Below are 25,539 nucleotides of genomic sequence, written 5' to 3'. Positions count from 1 at the left end.
TCTTATACGTTATTGTTTCTATAGTAACAGCCCAGTCACATGGCAGACACTAAACTAAACACATCGGTGTAAGGAGATTGTCTGTCAAGAGATATCTGCTTAACATTTTTGGAAGGAGTCTCCAGTGTTAGTGCTTTCTCTGTAACAAGTATTTGTTTTTAATTAACTAAAAAACAGAGGCTGGTGAATTAAATGTAACTATAAATGGAATTTAAAAAATGTTCAATGGGGTTTTCTTTAATAATGAGACCGTCAATGACGGCGTAGCTCACTCCGGCCCTGTCTAGTCCAGAAGGAACGATCTAAAGTGGGCCACCTTGTGCAATAAATGTTGCAAGCTATATACACTATATACAACCTACAGCATATAGAGAAGCTCTATACACCCTAGGAATACCGACCTACAGTATTTGCCAGAAAGAATCCAAAACAGTGAGGAATTGACCGAGAAGAAGCGATTTTTGTTGAACTGCTCATTAAGGATTAATTAGTCCATAACTTCATTAATAATTGTAATGAAGCAAATCTGGATAGAAGTTATATGCACCCTAGGTACCCCTACCGTCATGCCAGAAAGAATCAAAATCAGTGAAGAATTGAGGGAGAACAAGTGATCTGTGTGGAAATTGTTTGTTAGGGCTTAATTACTCCATATCTTCATTATTAATTGCAATTATGCAAATTTGGGTAGAAGCTACATGCACCCCAGGCAGACCGACCTTCCTGCCAAAAAGAATAAAAATCGGTGAAGAACTGAGAGAGAAGAAGCGATTTTTGTGAAATGTGGACGACGCTGGATGGACGACAGACAACACATGATGATGTAAACTCATCACCTGTCAGCTGGATGAGCTAATAAACAACTTGGCGAACGCACTTCAGGGTGGTAACAGAACTCCACACTGCACCACTGATTTTTTTTTTCCTACAACAGCATGCTCTGATGTGTTTTATTCCTTACATAGATGTTGCTGATCAAGCTAATCTAAACCTGGTGTTAATTTACAACACGAGTTCTAGCGTTTATGCATAAGAATCGCTTTTTGTCTTGGTGATCTATTTTTGTTATGCTAAATCTGATTTGCTAAATGTGCTAAATCTTAGACCATCTGTCACAAAGATTTAGGAACAAATTAGAGTCTGCTGCTTCTGTTGCCCTCAGTGCATGAGCATTTGATGAAAATCACTTTTGAATAACTGGATAAGCTTTGCTTTTTGCAGACACAAAACTTCAATGACAGTCTTCAGCTTTGCGATTGCATGATGTGTACCAAATGTGGTATATTATACGTTTTTGCTTGCCTCCATGTTGAGAAAGCTGTCCATTAAAGTGAAGCCCTTTGAGGTTTAAATGTAAAAGCGTTCTTGGTGCTATAGACGTATGTTGAGAAGTGTGTCAAGCAGAGCAATGTCAAATGAGACTGGGGGAGGTGGTGGTAGGAGGAGAAGGAGGAGAAGGTGGGCGTACAGTAATCTATGGATAATGTTGTGGCAAGCAATGCGAGTACAGCTGCTCGTTTAACCCCTTTGCTCTCTAGAGGGGTTGCTTTTAATTACCAGAGGCTAACAGGCTGACCTTGGGCCAGCCCTTGGCCATTTGCATTCCATGGGCTTGAGAGAAGAGGTGTGCATGAATGGGCGTGTGTGTGCATGTATGTGTGTTGCTGGAGGTGTAACGACTGCAGCAGGTGAGGGAAGTGAATTGAAAAGCTCCATTTCCCAAGTCCTGCTCTCTGTCTAAGTAAGCTGTAGAGCAGAGAATCATTTAATGCTCAAGTGGACAAAGGTATTACCTGAGCCGCTGGTGTGGATCAAGATATTTCTCTACAGGCCTTGCTGAAAGTCAGCATCCTGTTTCCCCTCGAGCTATCAGAATCAGCACATGGTTTAATAGCTCTCCGCTGTACTGCAGGACTGTATGTATGGGATGACTCAGCATTACTGCATGACCATTTGGCACCAGTCTTTTGTCTATGACGTGATGTGTTGGATAAATATAAGAGGATCTACTTACTAGAGAAGCCAAAGGGCTGTACCCCTGAAATGTTTGAGCTTGACGAGCTGAACCTTTCCCCCTTATGCACAAGTACTGGTCAATGTTATTAGGATGTTAATTAATGGGATGTGCTTCCATTAATGTTCAAAACAAGTCACCTATTTTTAAGTCTAACGAGGCTTTGAAACTGGGACGGAATCTATACACGTGATCAATTCTGGGCCATCATTGCAGGTTTGTTCATCCAGATCATTTTTATTCTTTTTTTATTGTAGTCACAATAAGGCATTCTGTCTCCTTTAAAGATCGCATCATGCCACAAGTCAGAGATCAGTTGTACATTTGCACCCAGAGTTCACTATATTTGCTCACGTGTGGAAACTGGGTGCATTCCAGGGAGCTGAACTCTGGTTTACCTGAACTTGTTGATCTAAAGTTCACTTAAATGTACGAAACTCTGGATTGAAAGGTATTTGGGTTTGGGGAGAAAGGTTGAGTATGACAGTGACCTTATTCATTTCGCACTCATATCTGAATCCAAAGCCCTCAAATCAAGGCCTGAATGTGGGTAGGATGTTGCCAACCATCCTTATTCATTACATTACATTATAAGCATTTAGCAGACGCTCTTATCCAGAGCGACGTACAACAGGACCCTGACACACCCCACCCAGGGAGCAATTGGCAGTTAGGTGCCTTGCTCAAGGGCACTTCATCCATTCCTGCTGGTCCAGGGAATCAAACGAGTGACCTTTTGATCCCAAAGCTACTTCTCTAATCTCTAGGTCATGGCTTCCCCCAAGTTCAATCCATCATTTCCTTGTAGGCGAATTGAAGCATCACTCATTGCCTTTGTTACCCTGATAGAATACAGTAACTGAGCAAATGGGATTCACAAAGTGTAGAGATACTGTATTTTAGGTGGAAGAATTGATCTTTCTCGGTGTTGGTGTGTTGTGCACCCGAGGCATGAAGCCAATCTTGGCTGCCTGCTGCCCATTTCCCGTCTGACCACTGACTTTCAGCATGACCCTCATTACCATCAGCCCCTTCTGCCCCTGCCCCAGACCTTCTAGTGCCCTTCATCCAAAACTAGATGTGTCCTGGCATACTAACCAGTGTCTCACCATCACTCTCTCACCTCCATCTATTTATCTCATTGAAAAAGAAATCCAAACAGAGTTTTCTTGTGGAACAATAAAGTTCTTCCCGTCAGATAAGGATGCAGTCTGTCACTAGCAGTGTGGACGTGGATGGGCAGCATGCATTCATTCATTCATAGTGTTTCATAGTGTTTAGGCACTTCAGAATTCATGTGAAAGCAAAATGTCAATTGTGTTTGTGGCTTCAACACACAATGGCTGTTCTATTTATATGGCTATACTATCACAGAGTGAACCTAATCAACCAGCCATTTCCTGTGCCCATGTGCTGTCATTTGCCCCAGCTCCCCTGCAGAAGAATGACCCCTTTTGTGTCCCGGTAGTGTGCAAGTGTTTAACTTCAGGCAGCAGAGGGCATTTTTGTGTTTATATCTTCTGATACACAGTGGACACAAAGAGCTTTGTCCAGGCCTGGGTTTTTCTGTCTGACTTAGCTGAGGTGGGGCACAAGCCACTAATGCTCATGCCACTTTTTCCAATTCAGACAAATGGAGTCCTTATGCAGCTTGCTGACAAGAGGAAATGAGTGCAGAGAGAGCAGACATGCCTGCCTATATGCGCTCTTTTTTTCCATGTTAAGTGGCTGAATGACACGAAGAACAGCAGACCCTTTAGATGCTGGTGAAAACGCAAAGAAACCTGGGAGTAGTTGTTTCTCTCGAGCTTGTTTTTGAATGGGTTATGCAAGCCAGACACACATTTTATATGTTAGGACATGGAGGCCATGGGATATTTAGTCTGACCCCTGCTACTTACTTGTGGAGACAAAAGGCAATTTAAACACTTACCTGCTTGCTAATCAATACTAGCCTTTGGGCTAACAGAAGTGCATCCAGGATTTTCTCTCAGTGGAGCATAGAGCAAAGCCAAATTATTCACAGCTTCTTGTTAATACTACAAGACACACATGAACCCTTTTGTCTATACTGTGTTTTCTTGCTAGACCTTAGAAAACAAGAAGTTAATTTAATCCACTTGAACCATACAGTGCTGCTCGTTTTCTCCCCTCGCCTTTCTGCTAATATTGGATGAGTAAAATTAAAATCATACTTAATGTTATTTGGCAGACAATCAGCCTGGTTGAAATATAAACTGCTCAAATGCACATTCCCAACACTGTACCCTTGAAAAAAAAAAAAAAAAAAAACATTCTGAGGTTTAACAGCCCATAGCCCGTCTGCTTAATTTGTACCAAAACTGAAACATTACTCATGCCAGGCTGGGAGTCTGAGCCAAGGAAAATAATAAGAGTGGTAAGAATTTGCTTTGTCTGGGTTCCTGTCTTAATGAAAGCCTTTGATATTATGTGTCATGGAAACTTGACTGCAGTGAGTTTGGGTAATAGTACTACATGAGTGCATGTGGTACATGTACTGTTTGATAAAATGGCAGCTCGGGTATCTGCGTTGTGATGTGGAATCTGTATCATCCTGAGCAGAAACAGCTCTATGGAGGAAGATAAATCACCAGGGAAATCAGATCGTAGCTATCCTTCAAGCTGCAAACCTGATAAATAGAAAAACAGAGCAAAAGAGGATCTTCAAGTGTGGTTTTGTAGGACTTCTATCTATCTTAGATCTTTAACAGAGATTCTGGGCCAGGGTGGAAAAAAAGAGAAAGGCATGAAAGAAAAGAATGACAGAGAAAAGAAGAGAGTGTGAGAGAGAATGAGCAAGAGTGTGGGGGAGAACAGGGTTTTGAATGGTGGCTGGCTTGGGATGTTAATGCCTTGTGGGGTTTTTTCCTCCCTCTTCGCAGCAATTGTATGCCGCCCAGCTGGCCAGCATGCAGCTCTCTCCAGGAGCCAAGATGGCGCCACTGCCCCAGCCACCTAATTCTGCAGGGCCACTCTCACCTGGGCCCAAGAGTGAGAAGAGGTCCTCCAGTCCACTGGGCCAAGTCAAGGTACAACCATCTTGAGTGATACAATCTGTTTCCATCAGCCATGTTAGGTAGGGCATGGATGGAGAGGCATTATGGACATTGGTGTCAACCAATCAACCACTTGAATACTCGGGTCCACACTCAAATGCAAATTGTTTCGTTCAAGGAATACCTGCAAAAAAGACACTGCTATCTTATAAGATGATGCTTTTAGCTATGCATGCTGACCTGCTCCCAGGACAAGCAGTCACACCACAAAGAAGAGCTAAATACAGTGCTCCAGTCCTATGAACGTCTGTGTTTATATATCTGTAAGGCTTTCCATCTCCTCCACTGACCATAACAACCCTTTTGCTGCCATTGCAGAGCTTGAAATAGGAAGTAGCACATAAACTTGAACCAATCACGTTACTCAGCATGCAGCGCTGATGTTGTATAGCTTCCATACATGATGCACACTGTGCCATGGTTCAACTGAAGCAAACCCCAGACCACTGTTTTCAAGAAGACCAAGGATCGTTTTTCTTTCCCACCAAACATTCTGCAGTCTTGGGCAAAGACAATGACTTTCTTTTTATTTACCACTCTATGAGATTGAATTTTTATTATTACAGCTGGGTTCTTGTCTGAACTGATAATTGCATCATCAGTTTTTCTTTGGCTAATCAGACACAAGGTACGCCAACACATTTGCCAGAGCAGTTGGGGGTAAGGTGTCTTGCTTAAGGGCACTTGAGCCAATCCTGCTGGTTCAGGGAATTGAACCAGCAACCTTTTGGTCCCAAAGCTGTTTCTCTAACCATTTGGCCACTAGTCTATCAGGCAAGCAAAAATACTAAAAGCTCAAATGGATGTCACTTGTTTACCTTTGAAAGTGTGAAGAAGGGCATATTTATAGCGTGGCCTGGAGTGGTGCTTGACCCGAGCCTTTATCGTGCATTCTTAATTCAGCCATGGAATCTCGCATAAGAGGAGAACTTGAGGATTGGAAGACTCTTCTTGTAGGGTATAAAAATCCAAGCCATGACCAGTGTTTCGCATTTAGTATTGAAAGAATGGACATACATAAAATTGTACAACTCATAAAAAGAAGTCTTACAGTAGCGTTAGCTTAGCGCATACTACTGTGTCGCCTCTTTCCCCGCAGAACTCATCAATCTGGCTTGACTTTTACAAGGCTCTCATTCCCTCATGCAGAACTGTGTGGACGGGGTTGCTATGGCTCTGTGCACAGCCGGAGAATCATTTTTAGGTACATGTGGTTTCTCCTCACAAAAGTTGGCAGCTTTTTTTAAAATACAAAAAAAAAAAATCCTACAATTTGGTCAAAACCAAACCAGATTACATCAAAGGCATAAAATATATAACACGAACAAATCGATAAGGAAAGATTGAGATTAATGAAGTCATGATTTGGTGACTGCTTGTTCTCTAGCATTTTTTTTCTTCCACATGCTGGATCATTCTTCATCTTTGAGTAGAGGCCGTATACATCATCAGGTTTTTCTTTCCCCACGTCTGCTGCTGTAACTCAAAACACGTGCACATTTGGAAACGTTTTGTTTAATATCACAATAGAACCGGGGATAAATCAGTGATATGAGAAGTAATGTGGGATCTTCTTCAGCAGGGTTGGTTAATGATGGCTTGAACAGAATTTTGGTACATGGTCTGTTCAGAGCTCGCCTTGATCTTCTGTTTCAGAAACGTGATGTAAAACGTTTGTCTTCATTCAGCCCCATTTTGTTTAGCTGACACTTGTTACATGAACCATGTAATCTTCGTAATTACGACTTTGATCAACTATACAGCCAGCGTTTAGCTCGGTTAGGGCCATATGCAGATATGCTGTGCTTAATTAGCTGGCAATCTGTTTTGTTTGACTATTTAATGTGTAATTGAATGACAAACTGTAATTGGCAGTCAGATTTCCAAGAAGCTCCAGGCAGTGTTCATTATGTGGTCCATCTGTTTGGACAGTGCCACTCTCTGCCAAATAAGAGCGCACTTTTTTTTAAGCACACAACATGAAGTTGATGAAGTTCTCTTCACCATCACTCTGTGAAATGCAAGGTAGGTAAGGAGGAAAAAAAAATCACACCTTAGAGAATCACACCATGACTTAATTAGCTCAAACAAAACCCAGCCTTGAGACACAGAGGAGCTTCAGCATGGCACGAAGCCTGGCGATGAATGCTCAGCCTGGCTGTTAGGCGGAGTCAGGCTAATTAATTGTCTTGATATATTTTTCTTGAATGGCGTATGTTCTAAACATCATTTCTTGTGTTTGCAGGAGGAGGGAACGCAGCCCTTGAACCTCTCGGCCCGGCCCAAGACAGCCGAGCCAGTGAAATCCCCAATGTCCCCGACACACAGCCTGTTCCCAGGCAGCAAGAGCAGTCCGAACAGCCAGCCCAAGAGCGGAGGCATCCCCAGTCCCCTCGGTTTGGGCCGAGGATCATCCCTCGGTCAGTCTTCCTCAATGAGCGTGTTAATAGATTGTCACTATAGAAACTCATCAACACCCTCTGACCAGTTGCAACAGTATTGTGATATATAAATATTCAAGTGAAGATACAGGGCAAATAATATATTTTAACTAATTGCATTGATTTGATATCATGATATTAAAACCAGCAATGCATTATTATACAGTTTCTCATATAAAGCTGTTCTCTTTTCTGTCATTCTTCATTTGACAACGTAAACCTATTTACAGAGTTGGCGTCAGAACAAAGGCGTCAGAGGGGCTTTAGTGTAACCATGGGGGATTACAAATTGCCATTTGACAACTCACTCTATGATGTAAATGCTTGATAATATGAGTTTGCCTTCAACAACCAACAAACCAACCAAGTATAATAATCACGAAAGCTGAGGCTGGAATTAAACACGTGTTCCCTTTAGAACAGTTGCAGATCGCAAATGAAACATATTAGCGACAAGTAATTAGCGTATGACTTGCTGATGCTAACTATACCTTATGTACGCCCTTATCTTGATGTAATGACAACAAATCACACATAGGACTACTTCCCCAAGTGTGACCTTATGCAAATATATAATAAATTAAATAAATGAGACTGTCAGTGACGGCGTAGCTCACTCCGGCCCTGTCTAGTCCAGAAGGAACGATCTAAAGTGGGCCACCTTGTGCAATAAATGTTGCGAGTTACATACACTATATACAAGCTATATATAGAAGCGATATCCACCCGAGGAATACCGACCTATTTACCAGAAAGAATCCAAAACGGCGAGGAATTGACCGAGAAGAAGTGATTTTGGTTGAACTGCTCATTAAGGCTTAATTAGTCCATAACTTCATTAATAATTGTAAATAAGCAAATCTGGGTAGAAGTTCTGTGCACCTTAGGCTCCCCTACCTTCATGCCAGAAAGAATCAAAAGAGTTGAGGGAGAAATAGTGATGTGTGTGGAAACTGCTCATTTGAGCTTAATTACTCCATATCGTCATTATTAATTGCAGTTATGGAAATTTACGTAGAAGCTATATGCACCCCAGGCAGACCTACCTTCCTGCCAAAAAGAATAAAAATCAGTGAAGAACTGAGAGAGAAGAAGCAATTTTCGTAAAATGTGGACGACGGACAACACATGATTTCATAAACTCATTGCCTGTCAGCCGGATGAGCTAATAATAGTAATAATAATAATAATAATAATAATAATATGATTAATATAAATAAATTAGGGCAGCACGGTGGTGTAGTGCTTAGCGCTGTCGCCTCACAGCAAGAAGGTCCGGGTTCGAGCCCTGTGGCCGGCGAGGGCCTTTCTGTGTGGAGTTTGCATGTTCTCCCCGTGTCCGCGTGGGTTTCCTCCGGGTGCTCCGGTTTCCCCCACAGTCCAAAGACATGCAGGTTAGGTTAACTGGTGACTCTAAATTGAGCGTAGGTGTGAATGTGAGTGTGAATGGTTGTCTGTGTCTATGTGTCAGCCCTGTGATGACCTGGCGACTTGTCCAGGGTGTACCCCGCCTTTCGCCCGTAGTCAGCTGGGATAGGCTCCAGCTTGCCTGCGACCCTGTAGAACAGGATAAAGAGGCTACAGATAATGAGATGAGATGAGATAAATAAATTAATAAAATGCAAAGTGTGGCGCCAAAGGCTTTGCCTGCAGCTGGGGGGTACAATAACTCATGGGGGGAGGGGGGGTAATGGCTTGCGAATGCCCCCCATGATGCCAACCCTGCCTATTTATAACCATGCCAGTGCCGTGATCTTTTCTGTCATGTCACACCTGACTGCAATTCATTCATCCCAGTGCACACTGCTCTATTTACACAACCACATCCCCTTAATCTCCTTCAAACCCTGGCATTACAGCCACCCTGGCATAATGGATGCTGGCGCTGACAATTAGTTGTTTCAAAGCTCTTGGTTCACCTCTTATATTGCGCCTTTTTTTTTTTTTTTGCGGAAGTTTCAACTGACTTTTTTTCTAAAAACAGTCTGTCATTAAGAGCGAGACCACGCTAGTTGACTAGATTCATTTCCCTTCTTTCCACGGACCGGGCCTTTAAACACAGCCTTGCTGTTTGTTTTTTTGTGTTTTTTTGGTCTATTTCCGAGTTTTAACTGCCTCACCCGGCCTCACCTCACTTTGATCCATTAATTACAGAAGGGCATCACATGCCAAGATTGCTGCTTATTTTTTCCCCCGGCACATGAAGAGTTTGATAACCAGACCTCCCAGAGTGTCATTTTAACTCAGTAGGCCTTCACTGTAATGAATTTTCTGTTGTATATCGTCGACGTATTTTAAATCTACACCCTTTGCAGATATCTTGTCGAACCTGAACTCCACGGCACTATTTGGAGACCAGGATGCTGTGATGAAGGCCATCCAGGAGGCGAGGAAAATGAGGGAGCAGATCCAACGTGAGCAGTTGCAGCATCACCAACAGGGTATGGAGGCTAAACTCTCGGCTCTCTCAGGCCTCGGGCTTAATAACTGCAGGGCTGATAAGGTGAGCATCTGTCACTCCGTGTCCTATTTTCTTCATTCGCACACGTATCCTTCGTTCAAGTCGCACTTGAATTTCTTTTGGCTCTTATAGTGGCCGCTATTCTCGTCATGATATCATGATAACCCTGGGATCCCAGGCCTTTATGATTACAGGAGCAGGTCATAGAAGATAGATATGAAGTGATGGCATATCTGTCTTGTTAAGATGATCTACTTTAAAAGATTAAAAATATAAATATATCTGTTTGACTGATGTGAGTCCAGGAGACTTCATTTGATTGACATTGGCATGGTCAATGGCGTGTGTTATTGACATTGGCATGGCTCATAGTGTCCTTTGTGTGTATGTTTATTTGGGGTGTCTATGTTTGAGGGACATTTCAGATCCTCCAGCACAGCCCCCCCGAGCAGGTCCAATCCAAACCATGAGGTCCCGGCCCAATTAAAGGCAACAGACCCCTGGTGTGGAACAGTCCCGCTTTGTATGATGACTCCAAGGGACTCTTTTTAAAAATATCTTCAATCAATGAGTCAATCGAGAGTTAGAAAAATCCCTGCTCGCTCCCGTTTGATTGATGCCACATTGCCAGTTGGCTGCGATAAGCAGGCGGTAGTATCTGGGAGTGGAGCATCGTTAATATTTTAGATGTTTTAGTGCCTAATTACTTTCAACTAACATACTAAAGTAGGTCAATGTATATGTAAAAAAATCGGAGGAGCTACAACTTTGAAAGACTCGGTGGTGTGGCACTAAGCAGAGGCTAAAATGTGTCCTCAAAACTGGGCATCACTGTAACATATCTAACCCTAATCCTTCAATCCGAATCCTAGATAATACAAAATAAAGCTTAAATCTCCGTGGAGCTTTGAGAGCATTCCCAGGATTAAGAATAATATTTACTCCATTGTTGGTGGTTTTTTTTTTTTTTAATAGCAGTTTTCATCTGTATTCCTCACGGCAGAAGAGCCAAAATCTTGCTTTCTCACAATGCTCAGGGTTTACACAGACAGCATTATGAAGAGGTTTTTTTTTCAGAGCTAGCACTTAAGCTTGTTATTCTTCTCGGGCTTTTGTCGGCGCTGGATACGGTATGTGAGTGCATAGCCACTACCTGTGTCTTTTTCTCGAGCTCTTTTTTTTCCCCACCATTCTCAGTCGTGAGCTATTCACCCTGCCTCGTGAAGTCTGGGGTTAGCTCATGGTCAGCCAAGCTGAGGAATATGCTGTGACATGACACGAACGCCGTGATGTTTAAACAATAGCTGAAAAGGTACGCTTGTCAACAGGCAGTACACACCTGTCTGTATTGTTCCGGGCCGGTACAGCTTGGCACTTGCTCTATTTTTTTTTTTCCCTGCTGCTTTTTTGTCTGGGTTTGACTTTGTTTTCCACGCTATATTCCGCACCTATTCACCTGCTTATTTGTGCACCGAGCTCAGGAAAGCTCTGTGTTTTTCTAAGCAGTGGAGAAGGCGGCTAACTCCTCGTCACTCCTCACCTCTGTTCCCTGCCCTGAAGTCATCTTTTAGGCCTCTGTGCTCGAGTAAAAGACATTAAGGTAGCAGTTAGATTTGATGTGCTTTCACTGGAGAACTTTGATGTAAGGGAAAGGTAATTCGAAGAAGCCCTTTGGGGGCTTTCAGCTCGCAAAAGGAGGTGACAAGAAGTGATAATTACTTTCCATAGGTAACCTAACATTGCAAAAAAAAAGTCTCACCTACATTTTCATTTTATTTGAAGTCTATAGTTTGTTTTTGCACCAACAGCCAATGAGAGGAAATGGCATTGGCTCTTTTGTACTTTTCTTCTGAAGCCTGAAATCTGTCTGCATCTGATAATGTAAATAGCGCTCCACCTTGAAGCTGTGGCTTCATCACGCTTGGGAAATTCATGATACGTTTTCATTTTGTCCTACAAAGACTTCGTTCACAGCTCACGGACACCTACACACTCGCATACGCTCACGTTATAGCACATACACCAATCAGGCATCACATTAAACCCACTGACAGGTGACGTGAATAATATTGATTATCTCATTACAGTGGCACCTGTGGAGGGGTGGAATAGATTCAGCAGCAAGAAGGAGAACAGTCAGTTCTTGAAGTTGATGTGTTGGAAGCAGGAAAAATGGGTGAGTGTAAGGATCTGAGTGACTTTGACAAATTGTGATGGTGAGATGGCTGGGTCTGAGCATCTCCAAAACGGCCCATTTCGTCACGTGTTCCCAGTATACAGTGGTGCGTACTGAACAAAAGTGGTCCAAGGTAGGACAACTGGTGACCCAGCGACAGGGTCACGGGTGTCGAAGGCTCACTGATTCACATGGGGCGCAAAGGCTACCGTAGCTCATATGGTCCAATCCCACAGAAGAGCTACTGTAGTATAAACTGCTGAAGAAGCTAATGCTGGCTAAAACAGAAAAGGTGTCACCATGAACTTCTTCTGCAGTTTGTGCTACAGTAGTCTTCCGTCAGATCCTTACGATCGCCCATTTTTCTTGCTTCCAACACATCAACTTCAAGAACTGACTGTTCTCTTTCTTGCTGCTTAATGTACACTACCGTTCAAAAGTTTGGGGTCACCCAGACAATTTTGTGTTTTCCATGAAAAGTCACACTTTTATTTCCCACCATAAGTTGTAAAATGAATAGAAAATATAGTCGAGACATTTTTTCTGGCCATTTTGAGCATTTAATCGACCCCACAAATGTGATGCTCCAGAAACTCAATCTGCTCAAAGGAAGGTCAGTTTTATAGCTTCTCTAAAGAGCTCAACTGTTTTCAGCTGTGCTAACATGATTGTACAAGGGTTTTCTAATCCTCCATTAGCCTTCTGAGGCAATGAGCAAACACATTGTACCATTAGAACACTGGAGTGAGAGTTGCTGGAAATGGGCCTCTATACACCTATGGAGATATTGCACCAAAAACCACACATTTGCAGCTAGAATAGTCATTTACCACATTAGCAATGTATAGAGTGGATTTCTGATTAGTTTAAAGTCATCTTCATTGAACAGAACAGTGCTTTTCTTTCAAAAATAAGGACATTTCAAAGTGACCCCAAACTTTTGAACGGTAGTGTATCCCACCCCTTAACAGGTGCTACTGTAATGAGACGTATTTAAATAATATTGGCTGATGTTGAGTGGTCTATCAGATATATTCTATTCAGCGAGTATGATACTGAACTAGTTGAAGATGAGTAGCTGAATGAAATATATCCGATAGACCACAAAAAAGCCATTATTATTATTATTATACATACACATTCCGGCGGCACGGTGGTGTAGTGGTTAGCGCTGTCGCCTCACAGCAAGAAGGTCCGGGTTCGAGCCCCGTGGCCGGTGAGGGCCTTTCTGTGCGGAGTTTGCATGTTCTCCCCGTGTCCGCGTGGGTTTCCTCCGGGTGCTCCGGTTTCCCCCACAGTCCAAAGACATGCAGGTTAGGTTAACTGGTGACTCTAAATTGAGCGTAGGTGTGAATGTGAGTGTGAATGGTTGTCTGTGTCTATGTGTCAGCCCTGTGATGACCTGGCGACTTGTCCAGGGTGAACCCCGCCTTTCGCCCGTAGTCAGCTGGGATAGGCTCCAGCTCGCCTGCGACCCTGTAGGACAGGATAAAGCGGCTACAGATAATGAGATGAGATGAGACACACACATTCCTTTCGGGTGTTCGACGCATCTTTCTCTTTCAAAATGATCTCAAAATCTTCTGTATTTAACAAAGCAAACCTGGCGGCCATGCTTGGTTACAAATTGTCACAGTCACTCACTCGCTAGCGTGGAAGTTTTACATCTCCGACATGTCTCTATTACATATGCGTGAAGAGTATCTAATGAAATTTTGCGAGCCTTTCGGGTGTCCAACGCATTTTTCTCATTCTCGGCGAACAAAGAAGTAGTTCTGCACATCCGCAGCAGAAAACTCTCTCGCTGAATATTCACATCAGCATTAATGCGTGACGTCATGTTTTGCCAACCATGCAACATCGTAAACCATATTCAACACTCGTTCTCCATTGGGTAGAGTGACATAATACACATATCGGTAGGATAAGTGATATGCTAACAATATTGCATGCTATCAAACCAAATGAATGAAACCCACAAGAAGGGAATAGAACATATGTTTTTATTCCATCGAAAAAGTGTCCTGTATGGATAATAATCAACGTTATTCGCGTCACCTGTCAGTGGTTTTAATGTTTAATGTAAACACAAAGTATTCACCTGCCCCTCAGACTTCTCCTGATACCTCGTTGGTCTTCATGATGCTTTTTGTTTGAAATGTTCTCTAACAAACTCTGTGGTCTTATACTGAGATCACACGACTCTTTAACTGAACACGGATGAACTTCATGTAACTAATTACAGGATGGGACTTCTGATGTGAAACAGGTGAACACAATGTGATAACAAGCCAGTGACAGGACAGGAAGGGAGGCAGGAGTAGAACCAAAGCAAAACGAAGTGACATGGAAGCATGGGATACTTCTACGAGCCGCGGTACAGGGCGGAGTGATGGAGGAAACCGTTGTCAGTCAGCACTCGGGTTTCTCTCGACAGTTAACAGCGAGGACAGTAAGCCTCCAGTTAAAAGCCTTTTCTTCGCTCAGTTTCAGAATATTAATATTTCAGCTCTGTGTCCTACCTGACATAAATACTGGATGCTGCTTTAATAGCTGCCTCCGAGTCGCCTGTTTGGGAGTTTATCATGGTGAAAGCTTGCCTGGACCATTCTGGAAAGGTAAGGTAAAATGGGATTAAGGAGAGGTTAAAATCATCTACTGGGGCTGTTGGAGGGGGATATTAAATATTGATTTATCCCGGTGTAACGACTGAGCCAGAGAGTGGGGCTAAGTGCTGCTTACAAATGGATCAATTCATCTTTTAATACAAAGTGTGTCCGAGGAGCACAATAAGGATGGGCTTCATCCCTCATTCTCCTTCTTTCTCTCTGTCTTCTCTTTTTTCCTCTCTCCACATTTTCTTTTTCTCTTATTCTCTTCCCTCACTATCATTCTCTCTCTCTCTCTCTCAGCACAAGCTTTTATATGCTGTTGCTCTCGTCCTGAAAGTGCTTGTGTAAAATATTCATACTTTAGTGAACCTTGCTTGTTTTATTCATACTTTTTTCATTGTTTGTCCCTTTTTTCCCCACTAAAGGAAAACAAGCTCTCATGTACATTCAACATTATAATTTATGTTTTCTCAAACATTTTAAAGCTACACAGCCTTTCAATTTCATAAAATCTGTGAAATTTAGTTCCGTCTGAAATGCGGTGATTGTGATGTATGTTTATTTCTGTAATATCTCACAAAATATCAGGCCATTCTGTGGCTGGGAAGTTATTTAATTTGAGGAGATTAAAGCAAATAATGTGCATGAAATCGCTCGCTTCGCGCAGTCAAGCAGACAGAGGAAGTCCGTGTGCGCATGCGCAGGTTTACCTTCTTCTTCTTTTGGGTTTTACGGCAGCTGGCATCCACAGTGTTGCATTACTGCCATCTACAGGTTTCCCTTTGAGCGTGCACTGACAGTTCCATCATTCTGTCGCTAAACGAACAGCTGATCACACCGAGGTGCTCGCTGAGCGCCCATATTTATTAGTTTGGTCCTGCGTTTCCTTTCCTTCGTATAGAACATAACGTCTTTTCTTCTCGCTTTCTTTCCGTTACTGTAGTCGGTCTTTCACGTTTCATTCGCACACTCACGTCCTCCATTTTTCTCTCCTGTTTCAAATTTGTATCCCACAATGCCTTGCGTGAACGGGGAAAGCCCACCACGTGATGCATGACGTAGTATCTTGAATTGGGTCATGGTGAAGCAGGAAAAAATAGCGGAGAATTTAGGGGCCACGTGGCTCTAAGCTCATTAATTGTTCTATTTAAAAAAAAAATAATAATAATAATAAAATTGGAAGTCTGTAATTTGAATTCAGTAGCTTTCGGTCACTAAACAAAAATAATTGGGTGTCGGGAAAATTCTTTTTATGACCTACACTTGAAAAATCTGAAAGGCAGTACAGCTTTAAGTCTTCCGCATCCTCGGATATTAAAGTTATTTCCATTGCTAATGAAACCGTATCTGAGAGTAAGATGCCGAGGAACTAAAATGTATTCCTCTGCTGACGCCTCCCAAACTGTAATCAGAAAGGTGAAAGGCCGGTGTATTAACCTATTGAGTGTCTGCAGCTTCCAGCCCCTTCCTTCCTCTCCTCTGCATTATTGATGAGCTGGAACATTCACTGTCCTCCTTTCCCAGAGCACAGAGCCCTTGAACAGTCAAAAATGGAGCTCCTGAAAATCTTCTCCAGCTACCTTTTGGGTGCCGAAGCCAATGTGTGCGCTGCATTTCCCTCTGTGTACATTTGGAGGTCTATTCAGGTCGGCCCTCACAAAGGCCAGAAAGTGTAATCTTCTCGACTCGGCAGCCCTGGAACCAATTTTCTGCTTCTTTTTCTGCTTTTGGAAATTGCCAGTCATGGATTTTTTTTTTTTTGCCACATAAGTAAATCGTGCTATACACGGATTGGGCCGACGAAAAATTTCCAAAAATGTGATTATATTCAAACCCGTTGCCAGCAAGTGCCTTTGTCGAACATTGTTGCATTAATGCCTTCAGATCAGGAGCTGCAAAACCTCCATTTGGCGATTTTAGTGTTCAAATACATCCAACTCACCAGGTCCTGGATCCTGACTGGGAACTCCTTGCTTGTCTGAACGTTCCAGAGATTAAAAATAGACATCCTTTTTGAAACAAAGCTGTGGGTTTGAGCGTGTATGCGCAGGCACGTGTTCCAGCTTGGGATCAGAAACAGGTTTTTTTTTTGTCTTTACTGAGATTTGATTGCCTTCCAAACCTCTCCTGATTTTTGTGTAATTTGTGTAAGTCTTCTGTTCAAAAACCTAATGAGCCCCTGTGCTACAGATCTGACCACAACAGGCCACGCAAGGTCGTTTATACGCCTCCATCTTGGGACTGACCTCTGGTAATGGGTGTAAAATTCTCTTCCCTATCAGTATTCCTGATCATGAGGCCCTGATGGTGTTCTGGAGTCGTTTCACTGTTTTAAACAGTTTGTGTGATAAGGAAAGAGAAAGCGAAGTCCTCTCTTAACAGATCCTTGAGGACTAAGTGAACAGTTCAGGGTCATTTAGAGCTCAGAGCTCATAAAAAAAAAAAAGATCTCAATGCAGCATGGAATGAAAAGCCGTACAGCAGGACAGCCGAGAAATAAAATGGATCATTTCCCTGTGGAAGCTGAAAGGTCACATGTTGTGGGTGAAGTTGTTTTTTTGGTTCTCGCTCAATAAACGAGACAAACTTGTCAGTCTGATGCACAATTATGGTATGGCCGTGGAATCTGCTGCTCCAAATAGGAAACAAGCTGGAAAGCGAAAGCTCATGTTGGCATCGTGCCACGGCTGGGGTTTTCTGTCGTTCTCTGACGTGCTGCTACAGTTTCCTGTGTGATTAGAGCTCCAAGCAGCTCCGCTCCGATTCCCTGGCAGGCGAAGGGATAAAACTGGATGCAGGGAAAAAAAAAAAAAAACGTTGCTGGAGGATTGGAGGCTTGCTTTTGCGGAGAACGACCAAGAGACCGCATGAAAGCTCGCCACACAAGCGCAGATGAAATGCAGAACGAGCGACTACTGGAAAGCCGTGCAGTTATAAATAACCTTGTGATTGGTTACATGAGGATGGAAAACAGATGAGAGGATAAAATGGATGGCAAAACGTCGCTGTTGGACCACCACAAGCTTTCAAGGAAGCTGAAAGCTACGACTTGGTGCATGCATTCCCTCGGCACTCCACACACCACGGGCCTTACAAAGCCGTCCATTATCCAGCGCTCTGCTCACGGAGGCAATAATGGGCGCATTCTCAAGCAAGGACATGATGTGAACAGATTTGCGCCAAGCTATAGTACTTTCGTCGCATGTGTGTGTGTGTGTGTGTGTGTGTGTGTGTGTGTGTGTGTGTTTTCTGTCTGCTGTCTGTCATGATATTATCCTCATGCACCTGGGAAAGAATAAAACTAAATGATTGAGCTCTACAGGTGCAGAGTTATTCATTTTAATAAAACTTACCAAGCTGAGCTTGAAGTCAAGAGAAAAGGAAATATTGTGGGTTTTTTTTCTTTTTTAAGACACAGGTGTCGACATTTACTCTGACACAAGACAAGGACTGAGATTGTTTTGCACTAGAGAAAACGAAAGGGAAAAAAAACAACAACTCAGGTCAATATGCTGCAATGCCAGGCCTATTTATACCGGAGAAAAGCATCACGTTTATAAGTAGAGGCGAGCCACCAGCACAACACGACTCCTCCGGCACATGTTCTGCGGCCGGCCTGATTAAAGCTCTCACTACAGCGATGACACGGTGCTCCTGGCCCCTTTCCAGATGTTCCTGAACTTCCAGCTGCCCATTATTTCATAGTGCCACCGTTTTACTGTTAAAAAAAAAAAGCTGGGATGGGGTGGGGAGTGAAGGGAAGGGAAGGAGCAGAGATTATTGTGGGTGACTTTTTTTCCACTTTTTTTTTTTCCACTTCATCCTTGGAGCTTGTGGCTACAATTTTAGATGTGGGGTGGAAGCTGAGCACATTTGAGGGAAAACGGGAAAACGCCAGCCATGCGCCAGAGAGGTCGTGGTTAAGATGGGAGGGGCACTATAAGTGCACCATGATGTCTTTTTTCTTCTTCTTTTTCTCCCTTTGTTTGGACTTTCTTCTTTCCTTTCCTTCCTTCCTTTATTTATTTATTTATTTATTTATTTATGTTTTTTAGAGAGAGTTCCTGCCTTCTTGCGGGTGTAATGCACATTATAAATATCTTTTACAGCACAGTGAGTGTCGGATCAGGTAGTGGTTTTTTTTTTTTTTGACTATTTGCCTGGTTAGACAGGACCGTCCCAGGATGCTGCACCTCCTTTATTGCTCCTGAGTCGTGGAGTGATCAGTAAAATTTTAACGACACTATAAAATAATAAAAATGCCATTAATTTATCACACTGCCTGATTGCTTGATGCAGCTGGTAGTAAAGTTAAGATGAGTTTACTGAGAGTTTTTTTCTTCCTCTTCCAAAAAAAAAAAATACAACCCGAAAAGATGTTGTACGTATAAATGAGGTGCAATTTTTCCTAATGCTGTGACATAAATTATAACAGTGATAACCAATAAGTATATAAAACCCAGTGTGTAAAATTTAATGGAAATGCAGCTTGCTCATGCGGTGCACATTTATTCTACCGCTGGTCTGCACTCTACTCTACTCTACTCTACTCTACTCTACTCTACTCTACTCTACTCTACTCTACTCTACTCTACTCTACTCTTCTGGAGTCTTGAGCCTGGAGCATTCGCTCAATTGCGTTCCATTTAACGCATCCTAGGCAGACCGTGGCGTGGACTCGAGCGAGCTGTGGTCCAGTCCAGCAGTCTCGGTTCATTCCAGTTCATTCTCTGGTTAATTGGAGGCAAAATAGCGAGGTGTGGAAATAAAGTCGGAATCCCTCCTCGAGGTGCACAATCGCTCCCTGTTGACTTGTTGTTTTAAATTATAGGTATCTCCGTGCAGCGAGGAAAAACTTCAAAGTGCCGGCAGTTATTAATGAAACTCCGTGATGGATGGATGAGTCTTGTTCTTCTTTTCTCTTTTTTCCCTGATAAGATGCTTAATGATCATGAGTTTATAAAAGGCCTTGATTGATCAGGGAGGGCAGCTGAGCACGAGGGAAGGGAAGAAGTGGCTAATTTATTACACACATCCCTTCCAACACACACCCACACTCACACTCGTGTCGTCGCCGAACCCTTTTCCAGCGCCAGGCCATCCGTGGTACATCGCCCGTTCCTCATCCGACTAATCGCACATCCGTCAATTTGTCATCGGGGGGCCGCGTGCTCTTTTCATTAAGCGCAATAATGTGGCCTGGTGATGAATACGGCGGCGTAGGAGGCTTCATACGGAGCGAGGCAGCTCTATCTCATCTTCACAAAGCCGCCCAGGCCCAGCAGGAACCGCCTGCGTATATCATAATTAGAAAACACTTAAAGTAAGCAAAGCACAGTCAAGACAGGCAGTTCTTAATGACAGCTCATAAGCAGGTAGTGGTTAATTGTACATCAGAATCACTCGGGTGGTCATAAATAATGATTGTTCCTTCAAGCGCAATGGGAAATCGCTGTATTTCCTCCTTCTGTCTCTCTCTCTCTCTCTCTCTCTCTCTCTCTCTCTCTCTCTCTCGTTCCGCATCTCACTGATTCACGCTTCCTTTTTTGAGTGATAGTTTCAGAATAAATAACGACAGGAAAACGAGTGTTCGCGTTGATGGTTTGAGAGTTTAATTGGAGCAATCTTTTATCTCGCCGAGTCTCTCAGTGCGTGGACAAAGAGTGTCTGCTTCTGCAAGCACATCCTGTACATTCCGGAGAACGTACACACACACACACACACACACACACACACACACACACAATGCTGTGCAAAAGTTTTAGCCCCCATTTTTTTCTTTTCTTTCATACAAACTTTCATGTTACAGATTTCTATTTTATGACTTCTACATTCATTACTGACTCAAAACATTACAACAACATTTTAGAGTTCCAAAATGTTCGGAGTTTTTTCCAGCATAAATTAAATGTTACAGGGAAAAAAAAAGTTTGTATCTGAGCAGCATATTCCATAAGAGAGCACTTTTCAGATGAAAAAAGAAAGCATAATGACGGCTGCTGGGTTTTGGTGTAAAATGAAGAAGTGAGTGTGACAGTCAAAGTGTCCAGAAGAACTGCGGCTGGTTCTGAAAGATGCTCAGAAAAACCTACAGATCATTTCCGCATAAAACTGACCTCACTTGACCTGAGACGGATAGGGTTTTTTTTTTAAAGCAAAGGATCATCTCACACCAAATATTGACTTGGTTATATTGATTTATTATGGCTCACTGCTTACTATTTATAGTATTTTTTTTAATGTTGAAACATTTCATTTCATTATTTTTAAGCCATTTTTTGTCTACAGCATTTCTTTATATGTGCCTAAGACTTTTGCATAGAACTGTGTATAAATATAGAAAGAGAGAGGTCACTAATCATTCCCACCTGATTAAGGCATGTCATTATTTTTAAGACAATATCGTTAAAATATTGTAAAACTAAACAAAAAAAAACCCTATGGTCTCGTTCTAATTGAGCAAAGCATTTGTCGGAAAACTGCTGGTTTGGAAAAGTTTGGTGTTGATGGAGGATGTAGAAATGTACATAATTAACAGTTATTCCATGAAACCGAGTCATCCATGAGCTGATAGCTATAAGCCATGTACGACTAGATTGAGTGGAATAACTGTTTTATTCTATCCACATTCACTGGATTTGAGGAAACAGACCACTTTTATTTTTAGCAAATTTGATAAATAAAAACGTCCAGGGGCTGCACGGTGGTGTAGTGGTTAGCGCTGTCGCCTCACAGCAAGAAGGTCCGGGTTCGAGCCCCGTGGCCGGCATGTATAAATATTCCACTGTTCGGACGAGGAGACGGAGATGAATGTGCGTGATGTGAAGAATAAAGAGAACAGTGTTCATGACGTGCTGAAAGTCTGTTGAAGTAAACAAACGTGAGCAGCTTTACGCTTTACTTTCACCAAGCGGCTGAACTGAACTGAGATCGAGTGGCAATTGAGTGGCAATCACTTCCTGAAAGAGTCACAGTGTTGTTTTGGTCTGAAGATCATTTCTGTCGGGGCGGCACGGTGGTGTAGTGGTTAGCGCTGTCACCTCACAGCAAGAAGGTCCGGGTTCGAGCCCCGTGGCTGGCGAGGGCCTTTCTGTGTGGAGTTTGCATGTTCTCCCCGTGTCCGCGTGGGTTTCCTCCGGGTGCTCCGGTTTCCCCCACAGTCCAAAGACATGCAGGTTAGGTTAACTGGTGACTCTAAATTGAGCGTAGGTGTGAATGTGAGTGTGAATGGTTGTCTGTGTCTATGTGTCAGCCCTGTGATGACCTGGCGACTTGTCCAGGGTGAACCCCGCCTTTCGCCCGTAGTCAGCTGGGATAGGATCCAGCTCGCCTGCGACCCTGTAGAAGGATAAAGCGGCTACAGATAATGAGATGAGATGAGATGAGATGAGACAAAACGTCCGACAAAATAATTTCCGCTTAGAATGTAAACAAACTGGTGAAATGACAGGAGCGATTTGTGAAAAATGTGATAATAATAATTCTTGAAAAAAAAGAGACATTCTTACCATCAAATACCATTCCATATTCTCTTGCATTTTTTTTTCTCTAAAGAACTAGACACTCGTTAACAGATACTCATTACTATCTGTTATCATTAGCTGGGTTTCCATTGTGGTTTTTACGCAAAACAGAAGCAATTTTAAAAATAAATAAAATTCATGATTGCTCTGTTTTCCATGGAGTGATGTTAAAGTTACGCTGATATTAAACCTAGTTTTCTCCTTTTGCTCTTACAGAGTGCTCTCTCTCTCTCTCTCTCGCTCTCTCTCTCTCTCTTTCAGAAAGGTAGCATTTCTATTTGCTCTCCATGTCATGTCACATGACTTAAATGTGAAAAACATTTCAATTTTGCAAAATGTTCCTTCAAACACCTTGTGAGAGCGTAGAAACTTTGTTGCGATATTTGAGAGGTTTTTTTATTGTGTGTGTTTCCATTGCTTGTATTTTAAGTTGACAAAATTTCAAATTTCACATTAACAGGTTGATGGAAGCACAGCTTTTGTGTCACTCATGGAAAAAAAAATAAAAACCCACACACACAGAAGTGAGGATGAGAATAAAAAGACCAAAGTGGCATGATTAGCTCGCCCTGTTGTGCCTGAAATGCGCCGTGTTTCTTCATCCGCCGTCGAGCGAGAGATCATGTCGTGTCAAAGTGTCGTGTGTTTAGAGGAGACGCGAAGGCTGCGTTAATGCTGTGAAGTGAAAGCAGCACTCACAGGCAGAACTGGGTCATTTCACAATGGGCCTGAACAGCGGTCGGCCTGCTTCCTCTGCATAATACATTAAGCGTAATGTGCGGCCACTATTCAGCCGGGGCCCCCGGAAAACTGTTATTTTACTCCGTCAGCGAGTGCGGACATGACATTTAATATTGTTGCTGGGCGCGTGAATGACAGGGTTTCATTGTGTGTCGAGTATGACATGACACTGAGTTTAATCAGAGCAGAAAGTGACACGACAAAAGGGAAAACACGATGCGTTCTTTCTTTAAAGCGCACACTCTGAATAAATGATAGGCAACAAGCTCAGGACGGCAAGCTGCAAAGATTACAGAGATGAAGAAAAAAGCAAGGGGAGGGGACAAGAAAAGAAAGAAGAAGAAGAAGCGCTTTATTACTAGCGATCCCGAACCCATTGTCACACCATTAAGAATCTCTGCTCTGTTGTTTTTAGCTCCAAGTGCTGACTCTTATCTGAAAGCAGCGAATAACATGAGTACATCAATCAAACCCCGCCCACCACAGCTCTTTTACATTCTTATGTATTATAAAGACATAAATCAGGTTTGATCCGAGTGTACTGCATGTTCAGAGATAAAATACAACAACCCCCATTCCAAAAAGTTTGGATGCTGTGTAGACTGTAAATAAAAACAGAACGTGAAGATTTGCAAATCAGTGAAACTCTATATTTCATTGAAAATAGTACAAAGACAACATATCAAATGTTAAAACTGAGAAATTGTATTGTTTTTTTTTTTAAATATACGCTCATTTTGAATTTGATTTCAGCAACACCTTTCAGAAAAGTTGGGACAGGGGTGTGTTTACCGCTGTGTTACGGTACATCACCTCTAGTTTTAACAACACTCTGTAAACGTTTGGGAACTGAGGAGACCAGTTGCTGTAGTTTTGAAAGAGAAATGTCGTCCCATTCTTACCTGATATACAATTTCAGTTGCTCAACAGTTCGGGGTCTCCTTTGTTGTATTTTGTGCTTCATAATGCACCAAATGTTTTAAATGTGAGACAGGGCTGGACTGCAGGCAGACCAGTTTAGCACCCAGACTCTTTTACTACAGAGCCATGCAGTTTTAATATGTGCAGAAAGTGGTTTGGCGTTGTCTTGCTGAAAGAAGGAAGCCCTTCGCTGAAAAAGATTTACGGTAGTCTGATGGCAGCATATTGCTCTGAAACATGTTTATATCATTCAGCCAGGCCCGCCGACAGGGGGGGACAAACGGGTATGTTGTCCCGGGCCCAGGAATGGGGGGGGGGGGGCAGAACTGGGCTCTCATGAAGTTGCGATTATTTTATTTCATTTCAAAATGTGTTGATTTGGGGGAGAAATGTGCTATATTTGCATTCAATAAATGATTTCTAGATCCTTTGCCTTTATTGTCTTTGAAAAAGGCGTCAAGAACCCCCTACCACCCCTAATGCAAAAATGGTTTGGTCTGACTCTTTGATTAAGGGGAAAAAAAACGACATCGTTCGATCATAGCACTTCGACAATCAGCGTGCGTGCCATTTGCCAACATGCACAAGTCAGGAGCACAGAAAAGAAAAGAAAAGAGAGGAAGAAACCAAGAGACTCAGGGGCTCACTGCATAAATATTTTAAAAAAGATTGGGATGATGCAGCAGGTACTAGCAAAGGCAGTGGGGCAGCTGAGCCAGGTAAGACACAGCCAACTTTTTCCAGCCCCGTAAAGTAACCCCAACCAAGGCACGCGCGGCACGCAATTCATGTTACAAACGAGGGGAGAGCAAGTCACACTGAACACCATATCAAACGCACAGGGCATTGAATCATTTCATAACCACAACGGCTTAATAACATTGTGTTTCATATATCTGATTGAAGCTAAGAATATTCACATTAGCCCGCAATCATATCCCGCCGTTTCTCGAGCGGTGTGTTCTTCTCTGCTTTTCACACTGGACAGTACGCACGCACGCACAACAAAAGTCCGGCGCATTGCATTTCGCACCTGAATAGTTGCAGACTAAGGAAATGTTAAAATGTTAAAACTGTAAAAATGTTGAAATGCTAAAATGAAATGGTTGTTGACCGGTTGAATGGTTTTTGAATACCTGTCATTTAAGGGTTGGAGTGAGTAGAGACTGGGATAAACAGTGATGGGAATAACGGCGTTAGAAATAAACGGCGTTACTAACGGCGTTACTTTTTTTTAGTAACGAGTAATCTAATTACTTTTTACATCGTTATAACGCCGTTCCCGTTACTTACAATAAAATACTATGCGTTACTTTATTAAAGCTGTTCTCATCTGGCACGCTGCTCGCTCAGCCTTTCTTTACTCTGCTTTCGTGTGGGGCGGGGAGACGCGAGACAACGGCACAGTAAGCCAATCAGAGTAGATTTGGACAACATACGTAGGTAGGCCACGCCTACTGCACGCTCTTTCAATCGGAAGACCCAGCGATGGCGAGCGGTCAGCCCAGCACTGCGCTTTCACACTGGAAATACAGCCAGGACTTTTCATAACTTGAAATAAAAGGCAAAAATG

At 42.7% G+C, this 25,539-nt stretch overlaps 1 protein-coding gene across 13 annotated transcripts in view; it reads left to right on the top strand.

Moving 5' to 3' along the window:
- Nucleotides 1–25,539, top strand: part of sox6 (SRY-box transcription factor 6) — a 275,016-nt gene that overhangs the window by 206,856 nt on the left and 42,621 nt on the right. For all 13 annotated transcript variants that reach the window (XR_009656643.1, XM_060940777.1, XM_060940776.1 and 10 more), the window contains 3 exons: nucleotides 4,918–5,064; nucleotides 7,337–7,511; nucleotides 9,848–10,035. Coding sequence is in view for 12 of the 13 variants with exons in the window: in XM_060940777.1 (XP_060796760.1) it covers nucleotides 4,918–5,064; nucleotides 7,337–7,511; nucleotides 9,848–10,035 (510 nt within the window). In the remaining variant the exon portion in view is untranslated. The remainder of the gene's footprint in view (nucleotides 1–4,917; nucleotides 5,065–7,336; nucleotides 7,512–9,847; nucleotides 10,036–25,539) is intronic.

The sequence above is a fragment of the Neoarius graeffei genome, chromosome 15 (genome assembly GCF_027579695.1).
Source record: "Neoarius graeffei isolate fNeoGra1 chromosome 15, fNeoGra1.pri, whole genome shotgun sequence".
In the NCBI taxonomy this organism is placed as follows: Eukaryota; Metazoa; Chordata; class Actinopteri; order Siluriformes; family Ariidae; genus Neoarius; species Neoarius graeffei.
This window is presented reverse-complemented; position numbering and strand designations above follow the sequence as displayed.